At 40.3% G+C, this 24998-nt stretch overlaps 1 protein-coding gene across 1 annotated transcript in view; it reads left to right on the forward strand.

Annotated features, from left to right (window-relative positions):
- Window positions 1–24998, forward strand: part of TG (thyroglobulin) — a 364454-nt gene that overhangs the window by 11389 nt on the left and 328067 nt on the right. The window contains exons 6-12 of the mRNA XM_078151800.1: window positions 5547–5653; window positions 6130–6273; window positions 6942–7127; window positions 11050–12153; window positions 14399–14983; window positions 16321–16560; window positions 19408–19545. Of these exons, the coding sequence (XP_078007926.1) occupies window positions 5547–5653; window positions 6130–6273; window positions 6942–7127; window positions 11050–12153; window positions 14399–14983; window positions 16321–16560; window positions 19408–19545 (2504 nt within the window). The remainder of the gene's footprint in view (window positions 1–5546; window positions 5654–6129; window positions 6274–6941; window positions 7128–11049; window positions 12154–14398; window positions 14984–16320; window positions 16561–19407; window positions 19546–24998) is intronic.

Raw genomic sequence — 24998 nt, forward strand, 5'->3', positions numbered from 1 at the left:
TGTCTCCCTCATTAAGTTGTAAGCTTCTTGAGGGCAGGGACTGTATTTTGCCTCTTTTTGTATCCCCAGAGCTTAATACAGTACCTGGCACTTAATGTTGACTGACTGATTGATTGATTGATTGATTGATGACTTGAATGAAGAAGATAGATTCCACCATACCTAGTCTTGTCTAGAGACATTTTCTGTTTATCTCCACTAGGGGGCAGCCCAGGAATTAGAATGTCTCTACCATAGTTGGTAGAGTTAAAAAAAAAAAACAAACAACCAAAAAAATTATATCTATACTTATATCTGTATATGCACATATATCTATGTTTATGTATTTCTATATATATATGTATGTTGTATCGATATTGATATCCATACATAGATATCGACACAGAGATATCAATATCTATATGTTCTTCCATGAGATGTGATCCTTTTTATTTTTTATAGCAATATGTCCGGGAATAAAGTCTCCTTCAGGTAGGAGGCCATGGTGGATTCTAGGAAGCTAAACATAGAAAGCAGTAATTTTGGCGAGTGAAGCTTTTGAGGTGGTCAGTCGTTGCATGGCTCAGGGTTCCAACGGAAGATAGTAATTAACCAAGTCAGAAGGGGACATTGTGCTGTTCCTAGGTTTGCTTTGCCACCCAGAGCTTCTGTTTCACTGGATGGCACATTCAAGGGTAGTTTTCTCTAAGTATTGCCTACTTGTGTTCTGAACTTATTCCTTGTGGAAATAGTATTGGGCTTAGAGGAAGGAAGAGTCCTGCTTTTCACATTTTCTGGCTGGGACAAGCAAACTTCATCTTTTGAGCCTCACTCAGAGTGAGTAAAATCAAAGTTGTATTTGTACATACCTGAATTACATATTCACAAAGTGCAATGTTCTTTTCACTTCTCCCACACTGCCTCCTTCTCATGTATCTTGTCCTGCAATCTTGATTATGGGCTCCTTGGGAGCCAGCAAAGGTACCTCTTGGTAACCCCATGCTGCTTATCACATCAGTTTACTCAGAGGAGATGCTTCTTAAATTTGTGTTGGTTGGCTCTTTCATTCTCTCCCTGTGGCCAGGATAGGGAACTAGAGGATTAGCCACTGCTAATCTAGTAGATTAGATCAATTTATAATCTACTGTTTATACTATTTATTATTTAGACCGATTAGTAGATTTTAAGTTGGTCTAATTCATATACAATTTGGACTGCTAATTTAGACCCTGGGCTGAGCAAGGGATTGGTCTAAATAACGTCTATTGGAACAGGTTGATGGCTCAGTGGATAGAGTGCTGAGCCTGGAGTCAGGAAAACCTGAGTTCACAGCTGGTCTCAGACACTAGCTGTATGATCTTGGGCAAATCACTTCACTCTGTTTGCCTCAGTTTCCTCATCTGTAAAATGAGCTAGGGAAGGAAATGGCAAACCACTTCAGTATCTTTGCTAAGAAAACCCCAAATGGGGTCACAAAGAGTCAAACACACCTGAAATGACTTGTCATCAACAAACAAAAACAACTGAGAGCTGGGAAGTTCAAATGACTTACCCAAAGTCACTCAGATAGTTAACATCAAAGGTGGGATTTGAACCCTGCTCCTTTGACTACTGTACCAAGCTTCTGGAACTGTGAGACTCAGGCATCTCTTTAATGAGAATACTTGACATTTGCATAGCTCTTTAAAGTCACAAAGAGTTTTATTGGAGCCTCCCAACAGCACTGTCTGGACTCTAGCCATAAGAATCCTGTAGCTGCCTAAACCCCATTACTTTAACCTTAGCGAAATGAGTGAACCGACCATTCTGCAGCCTCATTCCGCTCCCTTGGCAACCAGCCTCATTTCCCTTGGCAACCAGCCTCTTTCTGATTTCCTTAGCAACGGTTCTCATTTCAGCTGAATCCTGATTGTTCCATTTAAAGGCAGAGAGGCCATGAGGTTGTACTCAAAAGTACTGGTTTGGGAAACAGAGGCCCAGGCTCTGATAATTAAGCTAGCTTTGTTACCATTGTCATTTCCCCCTTCTGGGCCTCATTCAATTTCCTGGAAAATAAAGGGGTTGGATTAAAGATGATTTTTATATTTCCTTCTAGAACTAATAGTCTATGTTTCTGTGACTAGCCATCTAAAGCTTGGTTATCTTTGCCTGGCCCTAGCACCGAAAGTTGACTTTTTTTTGGGGGGGGGGAGGTCCTGGATCTGTGATTTCCTTCATGTGGGAAACTCCCAAAGTTGAAATTCCTTCTGTTGATGCAAATCAGCAATTTCTTTGGTGTGTCATGTGTCTCAGAGAGTTGACTAGGGCCGTAAGGAATTTAGTGACTTGTCTATGGTTACACAGCTAATATGTGTCAGGGGAAGGACTTGAAACCAGGTCTTCCGAGACTGACCTGTCCACTACATTATTTGTTTCATTGACATAATAGGGAGCTGATAATTGCTTGAAGGAATGAAGGATACTCTAAACAACTGACCCCTCCTTTTATCACCACTATCTTCTGATAAGCCTAGGTCCTCTGGTCTACCTAGATAAGCCTCCTGCCCTGTCACCTCATTGTGCTATAACTATGGTCCTCCTCCCAGCTCCAAGACTCAAAAAATGCCAGCTCTCCTCCTCCGCAGCCCTCCTTTTAAAAACACCTTCTTTTGGCATCTCAGTGTCCTAGACCTTGGAGACAGCTAAAGTTACTTTATCTATAACACATAATTTTCCCTTCCTCCTTCCTTCTGTCTCTCTCTCTCTCTTTCCTCCCCTCTCTCCCTCCCTCCTTCCCTCTTTCTCTTCCTTTTTTCCTCTCTCCCTGCCCCCTCTCTTTTGTCCCACCTCTCCTCCCTCTCTCCCCCTTCCCTCTCTCAATCTTTGTCTCTACTCCCCTTTACATACCCAAATTATCATCATTACTTTTATTATCATGTCATAAAATGCTAAATTTATTCAAAATGTGTTTCGTGTATTAGTATAGAGGGACAGCATGGCATGATGGGTAGAATGCTTGGCTCAGGCTCTAAGACCAAGTCATATATGTATATCGTGATCTGCATGGGAAGAGGAATTTCCCACAAAATCATAGGTCCTTGGCATATCGACACATTAGTATCCTAAATTTGCATTCTAATATAACAATACCTAGAACAGCAATAATTATGATGGTTGTTATTGTAAAAATTACTACTTATCTTCCCTCTTCCTTTTATGTAAGCATAACCTTTCGTGTCAGAATTTTATGGATGAATTTTTGGTTTCGTTGGTGTCAGATCCTTCCATTATGAGAACATCTTCTACTGATGAAGATTGGCATCAATGTCTGTAACTTAATAGTCTTTGACACATGCATAAGGCACTGAAAAGTCTGGCCAATTGTCCACAGTTGTAACATTACCATGTGTCACGTGCAAGACTTGAATTCAGGCCTTTCTGCCTCCAAAGTCAGCCCTTTATGCACTAAACCATATTGTTTCTCTAGTATCTTGAATTAGCGCACAGCTAATGTTGCACACAGCTAACCGATAGCTAATGTTGGAGGCTGTTGTTTGTTATTCAGTCACATCCAAGTCTTTGTGACTCCATGTGGAATTTTATTGGCAAAGATATTGGAGTGGTTTGCCATTTCCTTTTCCAGCTCATTTTATAAATTAGGAAACTGAGGCAAACAGGATGAAATGACTTGCCCAGGCTCACAGAGCTAGTAAGTGTCTGAGGCCAGATTTGAATTCAGATCTTCCTGACTCAAGGCCCAGCACTCTATCCATTGTGTCACAGAGTTGCCAGTGTTGGAGGACTTGGGTTCAGATCCTATCTCTGAAGCATACTACCAGCAGCTTAGCTTCTTTTTCTATAAAATTAGAGGGTTGGACTAGATGGCCTCTGAATTACCTTCCAATTGAAGACCTAAAATTCTATGATCCTTTGACCTTTATCCATGACACAGAGGCGAAAAGTTTAGAGAGTTTGCTGGAAGTATTTGCCAATATCACAGAGGAAATTCCACAGAGTCCAAGTTGAAGAGAGATTCTCCGTGATGAAATCCTCCAAATGCTCTTCTTGGCGGATGACATTGTGCTGATTACAGCAGGCCCTGACATATTACCAGAGCCTCCTAAATGAGATACTTAGTTCATTCATATAGGAAAACAAAAAGGGGGAATGAATACTTATTGTCCAGACTATGATACAAAATTGGATGTACAACTTTAAAAGCACATCCATTAGTATGCATCTATACATATGCATGTACATTCATACATTCATTTCTTCCTTCCTTTTTCTTTCCTTCTTTTTTTCTTTATGTCTTTCTTTCCTTCTTTCTTTCTCCTATCTATCTATCTATCTATCTATCTATCTATCTATCTATCTATCTATCTATCTATCTCTTGGATATCTTGCACAGACACTGCAAGTGAAAAGTGAATTGGACCTGGAATTAAAATTGAAGAGGGGAAGAGTGAAGTAGATTAACTGTGGGAAAAGTTCTTATAATGACCCTAAGCCTCTCCATGAAACAAACTTGGGTACAACTTTTAATACCAATGTTTTTCTAATGATTTAGCATAGTGGTAAGTATATATGGAGCACTGTGGTCTCTGAAAAATTAAAACCAAAGGATCATTAAGAAGCACATGGTGGTCCTGACAATATAATATATTGTGATAATATATTGTGACAATATAATATAATATATCCTGATAATAGATTGTGAAGATGAATTAGTGTAAAAGGCATCATCTTTAGCTACAAATGAAAAGAGAATCCACCACTGGCTTTTTCTTTTACGAGCATACTCAGTTCTGCCTTACCTGTGAATGGACAGAAACATGTGCAATATTTCTCTGTACGGGTCTGTATCCCTTTGGCCTCTGATCTGTGGGTTGGTTCTTTGGGTTAATTTGTTCCTTATAGAAAACAACAGCAGTGACTCTTGTGTTAGTCCTCCCTGGAATGAGACATTTATTGGAATGAGACACACCTGTCACCAATTTAGCAAAGTCCTTTTTCAGTGTCTTTTCCTTATGCTGCATGTTTTTGTGATGGTCCTATGGAATTCTCATCTTATAGCTTCCTAATGGGTATAATCTGATTCATTCAGGGAAGTTTTAAAGGCCCCCAAGATTTTTCAGTGTCCAGCAATGAGGGTCTGTAACATGTAAAGTATGTTTTCAAAGCTTCCTAAAGTGTAAAATCTCCTGAGTTATTGTCTAACTTAGAAATAAGTGACAAAGGTTTTAGTGACCTGTTTCTAGCTGGATTTGCCAAGAAATGTTTGTGGGAGGAAAAATAATTCAAACTGATAATGAACAGGTAATTCTGTCTGTGCCAAGCAAGATAACACAGATTTATTTTATAGGGGAGAAATCTTGGTCATTTTTTTTCTTTGTTTCTCCATTAGAAAATAGCAGATTTACTATAGTAAAGATAAAATGAAGAGCAATTCAATCAACGTCTATTTAGTACATCCTTCTCCTCAAGGGGCTCACATTATACTAGGCTTCTTTTCCCTGTTTATCCAGAAAGAGCTCATTAAGTCTGAAGGATAGGAAATGATAATTTTAAATCAAATTCCATTTTAGGTTCCCAGAGGCATTTCGGACATTCAGTTCCTTCAGAAGAAGATTCCCAGAAGTTTCTGGGTATTGCCACTGTGTTGACAGTCAGGGACGGGAACTGGCAGAGACAGGTGAGGGCACTTCAAGTAATAGAAGGGTATGGAGGGACTGTATTTAAAACTTAACTGGGATAAATGTAAACCTCTGCACCTGGGTTCAAAAAATTAATTACATAAGTGCAAGATGGGAGAGGTGTTATATTTCATTCTCTTATTTGCCAGTCAAATGATTTGGAAAAACTAAACTTCTATCCTCAGAGAAGAAAATTTATTTTGAGGACAGGAGAAACTGAGGGAAGATGAGTGAGTGGGAAAAACTGAGATCCTTGTAGGACACATCCAAATTGATGGCAGGGGTACAGATATAGGAGTTGTTATCACATCTGAGATTCAGGAACTGAGTAAACTCCTGGTATGATTATGTCCTGGATCTTGTTATGGCCATGAGTACCATATCTCTTTTTGGATTTCTTTGTCTAGGAAAATTAAGGGTGGTGGTCTTCTTTGAATGGTCCTTTTGTCTTCAGATGTGTATCCTCCTTTACTAGGATTAGAATTACTGCTGGATGAAGTTTATGACACCATTTTTGCTGGTCTGGATCTTGCTTCCACCTTTGAAGAAACCACCCTGTACCGGATACTTCAGAGACGGTTTCTAGCAGTTTGGTTAGTCATTTCCGGAAGATTCCAATGTAAGTAATAAGCTGGTAAAAGATGTGGATATTTTTGCTTTGGAGGTCCATAAGGGAGCTGTTTGGGTATGGAAGTAATTGTAGGCTTGATGATTCTGATCTTTTTAGTTGGTGTTTACACTGGGGATTTAAAAACTTCCTGCAAACAAAAGCCACAAACTCTTCAATAGCTCCCATTTATAGAGAGCTTTCCTGCCTCTAACTTTGGAAGTCAAGGAGTACAAGTATTGTTATTTCCAATTTAGAGATGAGAAAACTGAGGTTTAGGGAACTGAGGGGATTTGTCCGAGGTCACATCAACATTAAATCAGATATTGTAACTCCAAATCTAGGCCTTTGTTGAGTACCTTAGTATGACTGTGGAAGAAGTGTGGTGGGTAGAGCTTGATAAGGAAAAACGTGGTTTCAAGTTCCACCTGTAACATATACTTAATGTGTGAGTCTGGGTAAATCACTCCAACTTTTAGTATTGTCTAAGATTGTAAATTGCAGAGAAGATGATCACCTAGATTGGTAGAGGTAGAGTTTCCTCCTCTGGGAATTCCCTATTATCAATAGTAGCACAAGCCCAATTCCTGTCCCTAGTTAGGATATTGCCAAACGCAATGCAACAAATGTTGAAATTCTTTTTCAGAATTTTCCTCTTCATTGTATGGATTTTTTCACAGGTCCAACAAGGTGTGAGGTTGAGAGGTTGGCAGCAACTAGCTTTGGGCATGCCTATACTCCATCCTGCAAGGACAATGGAGACTACCAGCCAGTACAGTGCCAACAAGGAGGACTGTGCTGGTGTGTGGATGCCAATGGGAAAGAAATCTATGGGACTAGACAGCAGGGGAAGTTACCATCCTGTGGTATGTTTTTCTTCTGACAGATTTAACTTAGCCCATTAGATTATGTTCATTTATTCTTTTACATTATCATAGAATTGAAGGTCTGGAAGGAACCTCAAAGGTCATCTTGTTTAATCAATAGCCAATGCATAAATATTATGTACACAGCATCCCTGGGTCGGTGGTCATCTAGCCCCTAGTATGATGGATAGGACACATGCTTTGGAATTTGGAATTAGGAAGACTTGTGCTCACCTTGTACATCAGACACTACCTATGTGACCTAGGGCAAGGTCTTTCTGTGCCTCAGTTTCCCTCATCAGTAAAATGAGAGAGTTGGGCTTGATGCCCAAAGGTCCCTTCCAGATCTAAATCTATGATTTTATAACCTGCAATGATAAGGAACTCACTAATATCTGAGGCAGCTTATTCAACTTTTGCACAATTTTAAGGAAATTCCAGGGTAACCAACCCTGGGAGGAGGAATTATTATTATCCTTTTTTTAAAGTACTTAAGACAACTGAATCAGACAGAGGTTTAATGATTTATCCAAATTCCCACAGTTAGTAAGTGTGAACCTGGGTCCTCTTTTCCTTGTATACTATGCACTTGGTGATCTCATCAGCTCCCATGAATTTAATTACCATCTCTATGCTGATTCTCAAATTTTGCCCCAGGCTCTCTACTGACCTCCAGTCTGGCATCTCCAACTTTCAGACATATTGAATTGGATGCCTTTCAGACATCTTGAACTTGATATCCAGTAGACATCTCAAACTCAACACTGTCTTTCTCCCTAACTACTGCCTTTTCTTGCCCTACTCCCATCTTCCCTATTGCTGTAGAGGATGCCACCATCCTCCCAGTCTCTCAGGCTCACAACCTAGGTGTCATCCTGAACTCTTCACTATCTCTCACCCTCCAAATCCAAGATGTTGCCAAGGCTTGTCAATTTCACCTTTACAATTTCCCCTCCAATTTGTGCCCCTCTTCTGACACTGCCACTGTAGTGATGTAGGCCTCTCATCACTTCACACCTGAACTACTGTAATAGCTGCTGGTGGATGGGCCTGCCGCAAGTCTCTGCCTATTCCAATCCATCCTCCATGTAGCTGTCAAAATGATTTTCCTAAAGGTCAAGTCCAATCATATCATCCCCCCTTCCCCCCTCAAAAACTCCAGTGGCTCTCTATTGCCTCTGGGATCAAATAGAAGATGCGTTGTTTGGCCTTCAAAGCCCTTCATAACCTAGCCTCCTCCTACTTTTCTCATCTTTTTACACCTTACTCCCTGACTTGTACTCTTTGATCTGGTGACACTGGCATCCTGACTGTTCCACAAACAAGACACTCCATCTCTCAGCTCTGGGCGTTTGCTCTGGCTCTCCACCATGCCTGGAATGCTCTCCCTCCTCAATTCCACCTACTGTCCTCCCTGGCCTCCTTTCAGTCCCACCTAAAATCTCATCTTTTTGCAAGAAGCTTTTCCTAACTTTTCCAAATTCTGTATGATCCTGGGCAGATCACTTCACGTCTGTTTGCCTTAGTTTCCTCAACTGTGAGATGGGGATAATAATAGCCCCTACCTCCTAGGATTATTGTGAGGTTTGAATGAGATAATATTTGTAAAAAGCATTTAACATAGTGATTAGAACATGGTTAGTTTGGGGGACTTTAAGTCATTTTTCAGTCATGTCTGACTCTTCATGACCCCATTTTGGATTTTATTGGCAAGGATACTAAAGTGGTTTGCTATTTACTTCTCCAGCTTATTTTACAGAGGAGGAAACTGAGGCAAACAGGGTTAAGTGACTTGTTCAGGGTCACATAGCTAATCTGAGGCCAGATTTGAATTCAGGTCCTCTTGACTCCAGGCCGAATGCCCTATCCACTATGCAAATATTCATTCCCTTCCCTTGCTCCCTCCCCTTTCCCCATTTATTAAGTACCTACTGTGTACCAGACACTGTACTAAGTTCTGGGAATACAAAGAAAAGCAAAAACCCCAAACTAATCAATAATCAAACAAAAAAACCAGTCCCTTCTCTCAAGGAGCTCAAAGTCTAAGGACAAAAAAGGTGCAGACAACAAACAAGATACAGAAGAACAAATTGTAGATAATCAATAGAGGGAAAAACATTCCCATTCAGGGGCCCCTGAAAAGGCTAAAACACAATATATTCCCTCATGGAATTTAAGGACTATTATGGGGATGGGACTCTTACATGAATCTCACCTAAGTAATCCCAAGAGAGGTGTAAAAAAGTGATGGGGAAAAGCCTACTGTCAACAGTGATCAAGAAAGTCTGCCTGGAGGAGGTAGCATTTGAGTTCCATTTGAAAGGATGGGTAGGAATATACCCAGAGGAAGAAGTGAGAGTGAAAGGCATTTCCAGGATAAAGACTAGTTTGGTTAAAGACAAAGAAGTCAGCAAGTGTGGAGTGTATAGAAGTGAGGGATCACATTTAGCTGGAAAAGGAAATATGGGACAAAGCCAGAGAGTTAGGGTGACTGCAGATTGTGAGCACCTTGGATGACAGGCTGAGCTTGAACTTTATTCGGGAGGCAACGTGGAAGGAGACATGATGAGTTTTGACTAGGAGAGCTACAGGCCTTGTTGGTGTAGAAGAAAAATTAGTTTAGTAGTGTTATGAAGGATGATCTGGAATAAGGAGAGAAGGAATGAAGGTGGGACATGAGGGGAAATAGGACTTTCCTAGGGTGGTAATAATGGGAATGAAGAGAAAGGGAAAGATTTGAGAGTTATTCTGAAGGTAGAATTTATAATCAGACGTCATTGTGTGACATCTAGGGGAAAATATCAAATTTCCAAACATCGGAAGTTGAATGATGTCAGAAGTAAGACCAAGTATAAGAGAGGGAGGTGGTAAAAAGCTCAGTTTGGAATACGCTGAGTATCAGGTGCCAGTGGGGCCTCTAGTGAAAGTGAGAGCCACGTAGAGAGAGAAGTCAAGAAGGTTCCAAACAAAACCCTCCCTTTAAAGACAGGGAAGAGGAACCAGCCAGTGCCACTGAAGGTCTGTGCGATCACAGATTGAAATAGTGGTTAGATAGATAGACGTCTTATGTTCAAATTCTATCTCGAATACATACTGGCTATCAATCAACCAGCATTTATTAATCACCTATTATATGCCAGGCACTCTGCTAAGTACAATAAGCCTATGTCATTTAACCTTGGGGAAGTGGCAAATTCAGTAAGGAGAAATGAAGGATTTCTAAAAAACAGCAAGGGTCTCTCTGAAATTTTGTGCTATAAATTTAAATCCATTCAAATCTGCTCAGTTTCTTGGCTCTGCAGCAACTCTTGATAGTTCAAGGGGTAAGGGAGGGTTTATTGAGAAAAGAAGATTCTTCTTAAGACAAGTGGTATGGAATATTAACTGGGGAATTGAGCTCAGTCTTCTAGCCACTAGACAGGGTTCATGCAGCATCACTTTGGAACAAGGCAAATGTCTGCTTTGTCATCAACTGACAGTCAAGGTACAATGAACTGAGCACATAATCTTTAATATTGGAGAATGTGAGGTCATAGGATCACAGATTTAGATCTAGAATGGACCTTAGAGGCTCTCTGGTTCAACTGTATCATTGTACAGATGAACAAACTAAGGCCAAGGGAGGCTAAATTAGTTGCTTGAGGTCACATAGATAGTAAGTGGCAGAGACAAGATTTGAACCCAGTTCTTCTGACTTCACATCCAGCACCCTTTCCACCATAAAACGTTTGTCATGGATGTAGCCAAAATGCAAAAAAACAATCCTGGTGTTAAATGGAGGAGTGCCCCTTTTATTAACTCTCTGGTTGTACAACTTCCTAAAAGAAAGAACTGAGATACTCTTGAGGAAGGATTTCTCAGGGGTGAAGGTGGTGTTGGCCAACCTAAGACTTGTTTTCTCCTTTGCTTCCTCCTGTTCCAGATGCAGAACGATCCTGTGTCTCAGAGAGGCAGCAGGCTTTGTCCAAACTCTTCTTCGGGCCTGGTGGGCACTTCAGCCAACACACTTTGTTCTTTGCCCCAGAAGAAAGACAAGAACCTCAGAGAGTTGCTAGGTTTGGCAAATCCTGCCCTCCTTCTTTCAAAGAGCTGTTTGTGGACTCCGGGCTGTTGCTCCCTCTCACTGAAAGGGGAGATGCTAAGCAGCTCTCTGCCTTGGAATCTGTCCTCAGCGAAGCCATTAGGGTGATATTCCCTTCCAGGGACTTAGCTCTGCTCGCCCTCCAGTTCACCACTGACCCAAAGCGACTCCAACAGAACCTTTTTGGAGGGAAATTCTTGGAGAACATAAGCCGATTCAATATATCTGGGGCCATCGGTGCCAAGAGCACATTCGACTTTACCCAGTTTTTCCAGCAAACTGGCCTAGAAGGAATCGAGAACAAAGGAGATTTAGTTGAACTGACCCAACAGCTACTAGTTGGCCAAGATTCTATCAGTGATGAAGAGGTTCCTGTGGATTCAAAGAAAAGGTTGAATCTGAATCAACCAATTGTGGGCAGCTTTGGCCAGAAGATTAATTTACAGGAAAACCAAAACAGGCTAAAATTTCTTGCCTCTATTCTGGAGCTGCCAGAGTTTCTTCTCTTCTTGAAGAGTGTGATTTCAGTCCCAAAGAATGTAGCCAGAAGTCTAGGTGATGTAGTGAAAATGGCCTTCAACTCCCAGGCCTGTGAACCGCCATCCGGTGAGCTGTTTGTTCCCACGTGCACTGCAGAGGGGAGTTATGACCAAGTTCAATGCTTTGCTGGCGAGTGCTGGTGTGTGGATCCCCAGGGCAGGGAGCTCCCGCATACGAGAACTCGAGGCAGCCACCCCCGGTGTCCCACTGAGTGTGAGAAAGAAAGAGGACGGGCACAAGTTTTAATGAGAAGCCTGCCTGCAGGGGCAAGTCTTTCTGTCCCTTCCTGTTCAAGTGATGGAAGTTTCCTGCCGGTCCAGTGTTCTGATTCAGGTTGTTACTGTGTTAATTCTGAGGGTCAAGCCATTCCAAGAACTGAAACAGTGAATGGAGAACCCAAGCAATGTAAGTCACCAGGCTTTCAAAGCTATCAGACCCTTCTTAAGGGATCATCAACTTTAGAGCTGTAAAGGGGCAGCTAGGTGGTACAGTGAATAGAGTGCTAGCCCTGAAGTCAGGAGGACCTGAGTTCAAATCTGGCCTCAGACCAAGCATTTGACACTTAGTAGCTGTGTGACCCTGGGCAAGTCACTTAACCCCAAATTAAAAAAATAAAACAACTTCAGAGCTGTAAGGGACCTCAAAGATCATCTAGTGAAGGGGTGGGGAACCTGTGGCCTCGAGGCCACATGTGGCCCTCTAGGTCCTCAATTGTGGCCCTTTGACTGAATCCAAATTCACAGAACAAATCCCCTTAATAAAAGAATTTGTTCTATAAAACTTGGACTTAGTCAAAAGGTCGCACCAGAGGCCCTAGAAGGACACATGTGGCCTCAAGATCCCAGGTTCCCCACCCCTGATCTAGTATAATTCTCCTATTTATAGATAAGGAAAGTAAAGGCCAGAGAAGAAAGTTTCTTTCACAGTGTCATTAAATTAGTAAGCAGCAGGACTAGAATTCAGAGCTTAGAACATGCCTTGTAATTCTGAAATTCTGTGATTCCAAATCCAATACTTTCCCCCATTGTATCGTACTTCCATGAGCTGCATTCTTTAAAACCCTGTTAAAGTTCATTTGAAGCCTTGTCAGGCCTACCAAGCTGGACAGGATTGAATATCAATCAATAAACATTAATTAATCGCCTACTCTATGCCAGGCATTGTGCTAAGCTCTGGGGATACAAAAAGAGGCAAAAGAGAGTCCCTGTCCTCAAGGAGCTTACAATCTAATGACCTCAGGGATGGATGATTAATATTAATAGTACTAATAGTAGCTTGTATTAGTATAGTAGCTTGCATAGTACTTTAAGGTTTGCAAAACCCCTTATAGAAATTATTTAATCTGATCCTCCTAAAAACCCTATAAGATAAGTGATATTATTATCCTCACTTTACAGATGAAGAAACTGATAAGTGACTTGCCAAGGGTTATGCAGTTAATAAATACTGAGGTGAGAAGTAAACCCAGGTCTTCCCGACTGTAAGTCCACTGTGTTAGCCTGCCAGTAATATTATATTTATGTTTTTTTTTTCTCCCAAAGGCTGGTTTAGTAAAGTTTGGAGACGTTCCTCATCACATTAGTTTCAGGGTGTTGAAATTTTTCGGCCACGGCAACTCATGAGCCAAATGGTCAATAAATAAATATTTCTTAAATGTGATATAGAAGAGTTGCAATTTGTGTTCGTGGAGGGAGGAAACATCCAAAAATATCTCTGGAGTACTGATATGTAAACAGGGCTGCTAGGTGGCACAGTGGATAGAGTGGTGGGCCTGGAGTCAGGAAGATTCCTCTTTCTGAGTTCAAATCTGGCCTCAGATATGTATTAGCTATGGGACCCTGGGAAAGTCACTTAACCCTGCTTACCCCAGCTTCCTCATCTATAAAATGGGACAATGTTGTAATGGGTTTAATATTTCTTGCCTTCTCAATGGCTGTGGGAGGAGTGGGGTGAGGGGAAAAATTTGGAACTGAAAAGAAAATTGAACAAAATTAATTAATTACTTAAATGGATGCATGGATGGATGGAAGAATGAATGAATGAAATGGGTAGAATAGTACTTAGGCTACTTACCTCATAGGATTGTTTCTAGGAAAGCACTTCGTAAATTCTAAAATATAGCACATACCTTATAAAGCCTGAAATAAATGCTATCCAATGATAGGTAGTTCAGTAAATAGAGTGCTTGACCTGGAGTTGGGAAAAACAGAGTTCGAATCAAGCCTCTGATACTTACTGCCTGTGTGACTGTAGGCAAGTCAGTTAACATCTAACTGCCTTGGTCTCCTTCATCTCTGAAGTGGACGTAATAATAAGCTCCAATTTTCAAGGATTATTTTAAGTATAAAATGAGATAATTAATTTTCTAAGTCCTTTGCAAACCTTAAAGTGCTATGTAAATCCTATTAATGAAAATTAAAATAAATCAATGACACCAGCATTTTTTACTGATTGTTTTTATTATCAGTTTAATCTAGTGATAATTGGTGAGTCACAAGACATAACAAGAAATGATCTCACCTGGGTTACCTAATTTCGTGCTCTAGTTTTTTTCTTCCTCCCCCACCAATTCCCCAACCAATTGGCTTCTCTTTGGTCCTTCATGCTTAGCGTCTCTTGAGCGGACTTGGTTGCTTTTTCTTTTCCCTAGGCCCAACTACTTGTCAGTTGGCTGCTGAGCAAATGTTTTTACAGACCATCCAGGCCATTCTGGATGAGCCCAGCCTGTTGCCCCAGCTCTCCGACATCTATATCCCACAGTGTAATTCGAAAGGTCAGTGGAAAAGAGTGCAATGCAACGGGCCCCCTGAGCAAGCCTTCAAGTGGTACCAGCGGTGGATCACCCAGAACAATGGCGGCCAAGAGCTCTCCCCAGCTGAGCTGATCCAAAGGATAGTGAGCTACAGAGAAACATCTCAGACCTTTAGCAACTACATTGAAAAACTGTACGAGTCTGGCCAACAGAATATCTTCCCGCTACTCACTGGCTACTCTTCCTTCCAAGCTGTGCCAGTCAAAGCGTTGGAAGGCAATGTGACCACGTCTGGCGATGACATTCTTTTTGACCCGTTTACATTCTGGCAACTCCTGACTGGACAGCTCAGTTATTATCCTGGCCGTTATTCTGATTTCAGTGCCCCCTTGGGCCATTTTGAACTTAGAAGTTGTTGGTGTGTTGATGAGAATGGGCGAGAACTGAAAGGAACACAAGTTGAACCCAACAAAGTCCCTGCATGTAAGTAACTAGATAATAAGCACTGAACATATGGAATTGGGCAAGCCACTTAAGGTTTCAGAGCCTCAGTTTCCCCATCTGTAAAATGAAGCTAATAATACCTCAGTATTTCCTTCAGAGAGTTGTTATAAGAATCAAATGAGATAATGTACATCAGTGAGATAATTTGCCTTAGGGGGCAGTTTTCTGCTGGCAAAGAGAATCAGATTGAGTGGTGAAGAGCTCTTGTGTCCTCTCATTTCAATGGAATTCATTATGCATTTAGCATGATAATAGATATCCTGCTACATTTCATTCTTTCTTTTTTAATAAAGGTCAAGTACTTTAGAGTCTTAGACTTGGCAAAGTGCTTTATATACATTATCTCAGTTCTCTGGGCTAAATACTGTAAATGTTATTACTTCCACTTTACAGATGGAGAAACTGAGGCTCAGGCACATTCAGTGGCTTGTCCAGTTAACTAGGCAACTTGTAAGTGTTGGACATAAGATTAAAATGCCCATCTCTTGATTTTTCTGTCTCCATTACACTATACTGCCTCAAATTCCCTGCTTAATGTTTCTCTTGAAAAGTATTACGCGGAACTGGATGAGACAGAGGCAGTATGGTGTGATAAAATGACCACTGATATCAAATAAGATATTCTAAAGTGCTTTGCAAACCTTAAAGCTCTATCTAAATGTGAGTTACTGTTATGTGAAGATTCTTTTCATCCTTCCAATGGAATTCACAAAGAAATGGTCTAGGGACAAGTTACAATCCTTTTATTATTATTATGTTTATAAATATATTATTATATGCTTATGTATACTTATATTGTATTATTATATGCTTATATAGTATTATAGAAAAATCCTTTTGTTATCAGATACATACTCATGTGTAAGTAAACATGTCCATGAGATATATAACATTTTATATGTATGTATCGATTATGTATACATATACATACACATACGTATATAATATTATATATGTATATATTCCAGATCTATGATTTCATTGGTATTGGGAATTCCTGGTAAGGAAACCTCTTCTATCAATGGAGATCAACAACTATTCAATGACTTGTAGTCTCCTAGAGTTGTCTGGGGCACTCAGAGGTGAATTAACTTGTCCAGGCTCAGAGAACTAAGGTTTGTCACAGGCAGGAATTAAACCTAGGTCCTTCTGACTCCAAGGTCTGCTCTCCATCTACTATGCTATACTGTGTGTCTACATAAATAATATTAATATCAACAACATAATATCCATATGATAATCTTCTAAATTCTTGGGAAGAATAATCAGGTGTTTAATATTGACTAAATCTGCTTCTTTTGGTGGGATTTCCTCAGGTCCTGGTGCATGTGAGGAGGTGAGACTCCAAGTTGTTCAGTTCATTGAGGAAGCAGAAGAAATCATCAGGGCTTCCAACAGCTCCCAGTTTGCCTTGGGGGAGAGTTTTCTGATGGCTAAGGGAATCCTGCTGAGCGATGACGAGCTCTCCCGTCCTGTCTCCTTCCCATCTGGGGAGATGTTCTCAAACAAGCTGTTCCGTGGGATTGATTATGCCCTTCGAATAGCTGCACAGTCTAGTATGTCTTGGAATCTTTCTTATGCCCTATTCCATACCCTCAGGTTTAGGCTTCTCTAATCTGCCTTCCTCAAGGCTGGGGTGGACTTGCAGTCCCTTCTTCCTGGGAAGACTAGCCCAGTCCTGGCTACTTCTTTTCACATAATGGAATTTAGAGCAAGGGGAATATAGGTTTGAGTCTCAGGTCCAACACTTAGTTATATGGATGTGGGCAAGGAATGTAAACTCTCTGACCTTCGGTTTCCCAATCTATAAAATGGAAATAATCAGAGATAAAGTATTTACCTCACAGAATTGTTGTCAGGAAAGTACATAATGATCAATTAGCAATCATTTAGTAGGTGCCTATTGTGTGCCAGGCACTGGGGAAGCAAAGCCTTTGATCTCAAGGAGCTTGTATTCTATTGAGGAAGACAACATATACCCTGTAGAAATGTACAGGGGATAAAGACCAAAAAATACAAGATAAATTTGGAAAGAAGGGCCCTAGAAGTGGGGGATCAGGAAAGGTTTCATGTAGAAGGTGGGGCTAGAGCTCAGTCTTGAAACATGAGGGATTCACTGAGGCAAACATGAGAAGGAAATGTATTCCGGGTATGGGGTCAACCACTGAAAAAATATGGAGATGGGAGATAGAGGGCTGTTTGTGAGGAACGGAAAAAAAATGCCATTTTAGGGGGAATTGCAGAGTATAGGAAGGGAGTAATATATAGTGAGACCAGGAATAATAATCATTGCAGTTAATATTTACATAGCACTTACTCTGTGTTGGGCCCAGGGCTAAGTACTTTACAGTTATCATCTAATTTGATCCTTACAACAAGCCTGGGGGGAGGTGCTGTTATTATCCCCATTTTATAGCTGGAAACTGAGGCAAAGTGACTTTCCCAGTGTCACAGAGCTGATGAGTGTCTGAGGCCAGTAATGTCCCAATCCATGTTAAAAATGATGAAGACATGAGTAGTGAGAGGTAGAAAAGAGATAGATGCAAAAGGAAATATGGAGGTCGAATCAAAAAGAATTAGCAACTGATTACCCAATAAACATTTATTAAGTACTTACTGTGTTCCAGGCACTGTGCTAAGTACTGGGATACAATTAATAAAAAAGAAAGGCCATCCCTGCCCTCTAGGAGCCTACAATCTAATGGATATGGGCTATGAGTTGAGGATAACATCAAGATGGTGAACCTAAGTAATTGGAAGGACAGTGTTCCCCTTAACAGAAATAGGGAACTTCAGAAAGGGATAGGGAGTAGTATGTTCAGTTTTAGTCATGTATTTGAGGTGTCTGCAAGATATAGTTTGAAATGTCCAATACCAGACTGGAGCTCAGGAGAGATATGTAGATCTGGATATGTAAATTTTGGAGTCATGTACATACGGATGATAATTGAATCCATGGTAGCTGATGAAATCATCAGGAGAGACTTAGGACCTAGGACAGTGCCTTGGAGTACATCCCAGTTAGGTGGGGTGATACCGATGATAATCCTTCAAAGGAGAAGAAATGGTGAGACAGGGAAAATGAGAACTTCCCGTGCTTGTACAACTTGTCTGAAGAGCTATTATAAGGATTAAATTTGGTTATGTATGGGAAAGTGGCCTGAAAGAAATATAACACTATACCTTAAAATCTATCAAAAGTAGTTTTATTCTATAAAGCTGTAAAAAGAAGACCAAAGATACCTCATCCATCCCCAACCTGAAGAAGCGCACTTGGTCAAGGGGGTGGAAGGGCTTGCTCTCTTTTACATTAGGGGGACAGATTATTTGAATGTTTATTGGTTTTAGAATGCTAGAGTGGAGAGGAGCCTTGGTGCCATTCCATTCAATGACCTTATTTAGAGATGAGGAGACTGAAGCACAGAGAAGGAAAGTCACTTGATCAAGATGGCATAAAGTCAAAGCCACACCTAGAACACAGGGCTCTTGGTTCTCAGTCCAGTGTTCTTTCCACTAAGGCATGTGGCCTCTCAAATGATAGAACAAACATTTCTTTTAAATTTTTTATGGATCCCTTTTGGTTTTATATCCCCTTCATTTCTAGATATATCACTATGCCTTCCCTTCTCAGAGCCATCCCTTAAAGAGTAAGAAAAGAGAAAAAAGTGAGGGGGGCAGGAGGGAAGCAGTTCATAAAAACTAACCTACCTTCTAATCTAGTTTAATAGTATATCCAGCATTCTATACCTCTGCAAAGAAGGGAGGGAGGTAAATTTTTATCCTCTCTTCTTTGGAGTCAAGCTGAATTATTGTAACAACCATTTTTCTAACATTATTCTAACAACCAACATTTCTAAAGATCTTCTGGGGTAGATTCTCACAGATCTATAACTAGCCCTGGGTCACCAGGGCTTTTGCACCAGGACCCCAACATTCAAGGGGTTATGCTTTTTTCTGGTAACCAACTACCACCTTTGAACTTCACTTTGTAGTCAGCTATAGGATTCTATTTCTGCATGGTAACCCTTTCTTAGTACCTGTCTTTTCTGTAAACTCTGTGAAGATATATGTGAGATTATCTGGGAGTATTAGCTGTCCTCTCTTAGAGAACTACACCCACAATTCTCTGTTATATTGCTACCCCCCCCAATAATTTGACCAAGGTAAAATAATTCTTTTTTGTTAATTTATTTTTAGTTTTCAAGAATCACTTCCATATGCTTTTGAGTTTTAAATTTTTCTACCCCTCTCTTCCTACTCCCTCCCTAAGACAGTGTGTAATCTGCTATAGGCTCTACATATACATTCCTGTTAAATACATAAAATAATTCTTAATTAATGATATCTATGAACTCTCATATTGCTTTCTCTTTTATACTTTTTTTTTCTTTTAAATTTTACAGCTTTTTCTTTCTATCAGAGAAGCTACTCTGCTCTGGGAAACCCTGTGAAAGAAGCTACCCTCCTGGGATATCATCCATATGTCCCACAATGTGATGGGTTGGGTAACTGGGAGCCTCTCCAGTGCTCGGAAAGTACTGGTAAGGCATCTGCTGTTTGGGATAATATTGTAGTTATTGCCACATTGGTAGACCAGGTCAGAGCTGCTACGGAAAATCTCATGTTATTTACACATTTGGAACCATCCTGAAGATGTGGAGAATAGAAGTATTTGGGCTCAGACCTAATACGTTGGGAGTTCTGTGCTGCTTCTAGATGGGAAGTCAACCAGAAGGGCTGCTGGGGAAATTTGGGGGAGAAATGGTTCTATCAGCTGGTACTAAAAAACAAAACAAAGCAAAACAACAAAACCTTAGAGTAATTCTATGTGGCATTTGGTATAACAATTCCCTTCTCCAGATTTTCATTTCCTCTTCTGTAAAACAGAATTCCAAGGTCTCATCCAGCTGTAACATTCTAGGGTTCTATCTAGGTAGCATAGTAGACAGGGTGCTGAACCTGAGTTCAAATCCAATCTCAGACACTTATTAGCTGTGTGACCTTGGACAAGTCACTTAGCTTCAATTTCTTCCTCTATTAAATAGGGATTATAATAGCACCCATTTTCAAGGCTATTTTGAGGATCAAATGATGTATTTGTAAAGTGCTCTGAAAATCTTTAACTGCTATATAAATTTTAGCATAGATCTAGATAATAAGAAACCATGACACTCCCCTCTCAACATGCAAATGCACCTTTCCTACACCAGACCCATTTCTGGGAGGGAGACAGCAAGAGCAAAGGGAGATGATTTCTATCTTCCCCCAATTCTGAGTCCAGATTAGAGCAAGGTAGGAAGCTAGCAATGAAAACACAATGAAAACAAAAAACACAATGAGGAACTATTTTAATGCTTTTCGAAAAATACAAATGCACACACTTTTCTTTTATTTATCTTGTTTTGCCTAATATTTAAGATATTAAAATAACTTATTTTTTATCAATATTGATATCTTTACACCTATAATTAATAAGTTATATGTTTATATGTTTACATTTGTTGGTATCCCTTTTATTTCCAAAGAGATCTATTTCTCTCTCCTACTCAGTGAGTCATCCCCTAAAAGAAAGAGAAAAAAGCCATTCAGCAAAACCACCCAACAAAGCAGCCATGTTGGCCTGGATATGAGAAATTCCACATCCATAGTTCTCCCACATATTAGCCCCACCTCTTCATATTTGGAGAGGCAGCCAAATGCATATATTTTAATGTCCCATCTTTTTTCTGTGGAATGTAGGCATTTGTTTAGTGATAATTCTAATTTTTACGAGGAAGTCTTGAATTTGAATCATCACTTGGTAAATGGCAAACCTTGGTACATGGGAACACATTACTCAAACTTGCCAAGTACATACAAATATCTTTTCCTGGTTTTGTCTACCTCCTCCCACCTAGTATGTATCATTGAAGCAGAAGATGGTATGGGTCCGAATGCTGTACCACCCTCACCACAGCCCAGGGGTGTGCTGGAGCCAGGGTGAACTGGCTCAAAGCTGATTGTGAAATTTTCTGTTTCAATTTTTATTTACACTTTAGAAATTGGCAAATGCTACAAATCAAGGCTTGATTTGTTGTTTTGTCTAGACTTAAGAAAGTGATGGATGGAGAAAATGTTAATAATACAGATTAAACTTAAAAGTGTGAATATTTTTTCAGAGAGCCACCAGCATACCCCCTGCCTCCATCCCCTTCACCACCAACCAGATTTTTGTGATACTTCACTTCTTTCAAGAATGCTCTTAATCTTCATGTTTTTATTTTAAAACATTAATAGCATTTGTCTTCATGTCACTTTCATAGTCAAATATATCCACTTGCTCTTTTCTACCCAGTGAGCCATCCATCCCTTTAATAAAGAATGAAAAAAGGAAAAATACGGCTTAGTAAAACTAACAATACATCAGCCAAGTCTGACAGTAAATGGAATGTTCCATACCCACATTCTCCCACTTCTGCAGGGAGTGAAAGATGTGATTTCTCACATTTCTCTGGAAAGGAGTTGTGATTTCTCAGCTCTTCTGCAGAGCCAAACTTGGTTTTTATAATTACAAACTTTCCATTTCATTTGTTTTGTTCTTTTCATTTGCATTATTGTGGTGTTTGTATATATCGTTTTCTTGGTTCTGATTATGTCACTCTTCATCAGTTCACATCTCTTCCTGTGCTTCCCTGAATTCTTCATAATCATCATTTCTTACTACATGACAATATTGCATTATGTTCATGGACTAAAATTTATTTAACTATTCCTCAGTCAAAGGACATCTATTTTGATTCCAGTTCTTTGCTATTACAAAAGGGGCTGCTACCTTTATATTTATTTAAACTTCATTTTATTTGGTTGAGCAAATTGGTAGGGCTGGGGAATGTACTGTGTGATTTACCCTATAGCCGCATCTGTATCCAACAGTCATTGACTGCATCCATCTGCAGTTTCTCTAGAATAGCTCCCCACTTGTTGAACTAGATGGCTTCTGTGGTCTCTTCCAAATATGAGGTTCTAGAATACTCTGAAACAAGCAGGGTGGGAAATGATTCTCAGACACAGGAGACAGTATGATCTGAGTTAAGGTAGAGATACAGACGGAGACCTAATTACTAAAATCAAAACTAAAAAATATCTATAACTAGACTCATGATCAAGAGCATCCGTTTTATACTCCAGTTTCTCCCTTCTCACATCCTTCCCCATATCCAATGTCCCCTGGAATATTTTTGGATGGTAGTGTAAGCCAAATACCATCCTACTTCTATCTAAACATAGAACGTAAAAGCATAGATTTTGAGCTAGAAAAGTTTTTAGGGGTCACTTACTTGGACCTTCTTATATTCTGATGAGGAAACTGAGACCTAGAGGAATTAGATGACTTGCCCAAGGTCATAGCAATAATTAGTGGCAAAGCTAGGATTTGAACTCACATCTTCTAACTCTAAGAACAGTTCTTTTCCTATTACACTTTTCTCATAACATGCTTTCTCCCTATAGGTAGCTGACTTTTGTGATAAATCACCTAGAAAGTCAAACAAACCTGGCTCATGTAAGAGTGGGAAAACAAGGTCAAGTGTCCACGTGGTTTGGTCTCCATTTGTCCTCAAGAGCTAGGATCAGTTCTGGACATCCTGGGGAAGGAAAGGGGTCATATCTGTCCACTTCAGGAAAGGGGTTTTTATTTTTTTATTTTATTTTTTTTTTTTAGTAACTGTGTGACCCTGGGCAAGTCACTTAACCCTATTTGCCTCAGTTGCCTCATCTGCAAAATGAGCTGGAGAAGGAAATGGCAAACCACTTTAGTATCTTTGCCAAGAAAACCCTAAATGGGGTCATAAAGAGTCAGACACAACTGAAAATGACTAAACAACTCATCATTTAAATTCCAACTTAACTGTCACCTCCTTCACGAAACTTTCTATGATTTCCTTTTTTGAGAGAAAGGAAGAAAGTAATGTCTGGTGACACTTCAGGAAAGGGTTTTGCCAAGGCTAGATAGAGCTCCCCAAGCTGTGGTCTGACTTTCCTTCAGAATTGAACTCACCTCTGGAGAGAAAAGACAACTCCTCATGGTCCTTTCTTTTCATGCTTTTTGCATGTCAGCACTCTAGATAGGCAGAGTGCTGCCATGTTGCTGGCTGTGAGAGGTTGAACTTGGTGACATTTTCTTCTCTTTGGGAGAGCTGTTAGCTCAAGAAAGCATTGCTGTTTTCCCACTATTCATTTCCATCCTCTATATGTATTGTTGAAGCAGCTGAATGGGGTGTCCATTCAAAAATTCAAACGTATGATGCTATTTCTAATTTTATGGTAGCTCTGCTTTAAAACCACTGTGTAGTTGAACAACACCAGAAAAGCCCCTATTGGGTATCAAACTAGAGTACAAAGAACACTGGATTCTGAAAGAAGGCAATGACATTGGTTCTGGTTTCCACCCTTCCCCCAGCTCTTAGCAGATTGTTTCTGGCACAAACCAAATGCTTAATGAACACTTATTCATTCATAATATCCTTGCCTCTGCCCCAAACTTAATAGTTTCCCATTGTTTACATAATAAAATGCAACACAGAATCGCAATATCAAAGAATTTGGGAGTTGGAAGGAACCTTAGTGGTCTTCTAATCTGACTCAGAACCAAACAAATCTCCTTTATGTATAACACATAGCCTCTGCCTGAAGACCAGAAACTGCTAGGAATGGAAACCAAGGTCATTGGCCTTTGGATTGCATTCTTCTCTCCTCTCCTCTCCTCTCCTCTCCTCCCCTCTCCTCCCCTCCCTCCTCCCCCCTCCCTCCCCTCCCTCCCCTCCTCTCCTCTCCTCTCCCTCCCCTCCCCTCCCTCCCTCCCTCCCCTCCTCTCTCCTCTCCTCTCCCCTCCCCTCCCCTCCTCTCTTCTCCCCTCTCCTCTCCGTCTTTCTCTTTTTAACTGAGACAATATTTTTACTTTTCCAGTTTCGTGGTACCTCTCCTATTTTCCTGATGTTTTCAAATATCACCGACAGTGAGTCAGCAGTCACATCTACCAGGTTTTTCAGGACCCAATGACATTGGTCATCCACTAATTTGAATTAGTTTAGGGGAATTAGGTTCTCCCTTATCATCCCCTTCATGATCTTGAGTGACAGCTCTGTTGATTGTTTTTGCTCTGGGATTCCCAGAGTAAAAGTCATTCCTCTTTGCAGAAAAAATAGCAACAAAGTAAAAATTGAATTGTTCTACTTTCTTTCCATTGGTAGTTATCATTGTCCCATCCATCCCAAGCAAAGATCCTATCCCTTGATCCTTATTTTCCTTCCAATGTAGCTTTAAAAAAACAATTTTTCTTTTTTTATTGGCCTTGGCTTTTTTGCCACACTCAGCTCATTTTGAATTTAACATTCTTGAAACTATTTTTACCACACTACAAAAATAGTTTACTACTATCTGTCATGCTGTGTGATATCTGGGCTTACTTCTATCTTCTGTATATTACTTTTAAAAATCTAAATTGATTGACAAGTCCTTTATGTATCCACAGTGGTCTCCTAGAACAAATCCCCTTTTTCACCATCACTGGAATTGCTTCCCTGTCTTCAGAATTTCATTCTTGACTGCCTCCCGTCCCTCCTGGCTGACTTCCCTTGATGTATTTCAGTCCATGTCTTATCTCTTTTGTGGCCTGTTTGAAATCTGATTTCCCAAAATCTAAGATGTCGGTCAAACTATGCCCAGACTTCTTATCTTTCTCTACCACATTTCCTCTCCTTCTCTGTCTCTGACCCCTTAGCCTGGTGGTCATAGTCCTCTGTAGTCTGGTTCCAATCATACAATCCCTACAACCAGTAATATCTCAGTGTGATACAAGGGAAAGAATGATAAATTTGGAGTTCTTGAACTTTTGATTCCTGTCTCTGCCACTCATTACCACTGTACCCTTGGGAAAGTTGCTTAACCTATGGCCTCCCTCCTATAGGCTTCTCTATAAAATGAAGGAATTGGACTCTTCAATCTCTAAGGTCTTTTT

The sequence above is a fragment of the Phascolarctos cinereus genome, unplaced genomic scaffold (genome assembly GCF_003287225.1).
Source record: "Phascolarctos cinereus isolate Bilbo 61053 unplaced genomic scaffold, phaCin_HiC Scaffold_4;HRSCAF=312, whole genome shotgun sequence".
NCBI classification, from domain to species: domain Eukaryota; kingdom Metazoa; phylum Chordata; class Mammalia; order Diprotodontia; family Phascolarctidae; genus Phascolarctos; species Phascolarctos cinereus.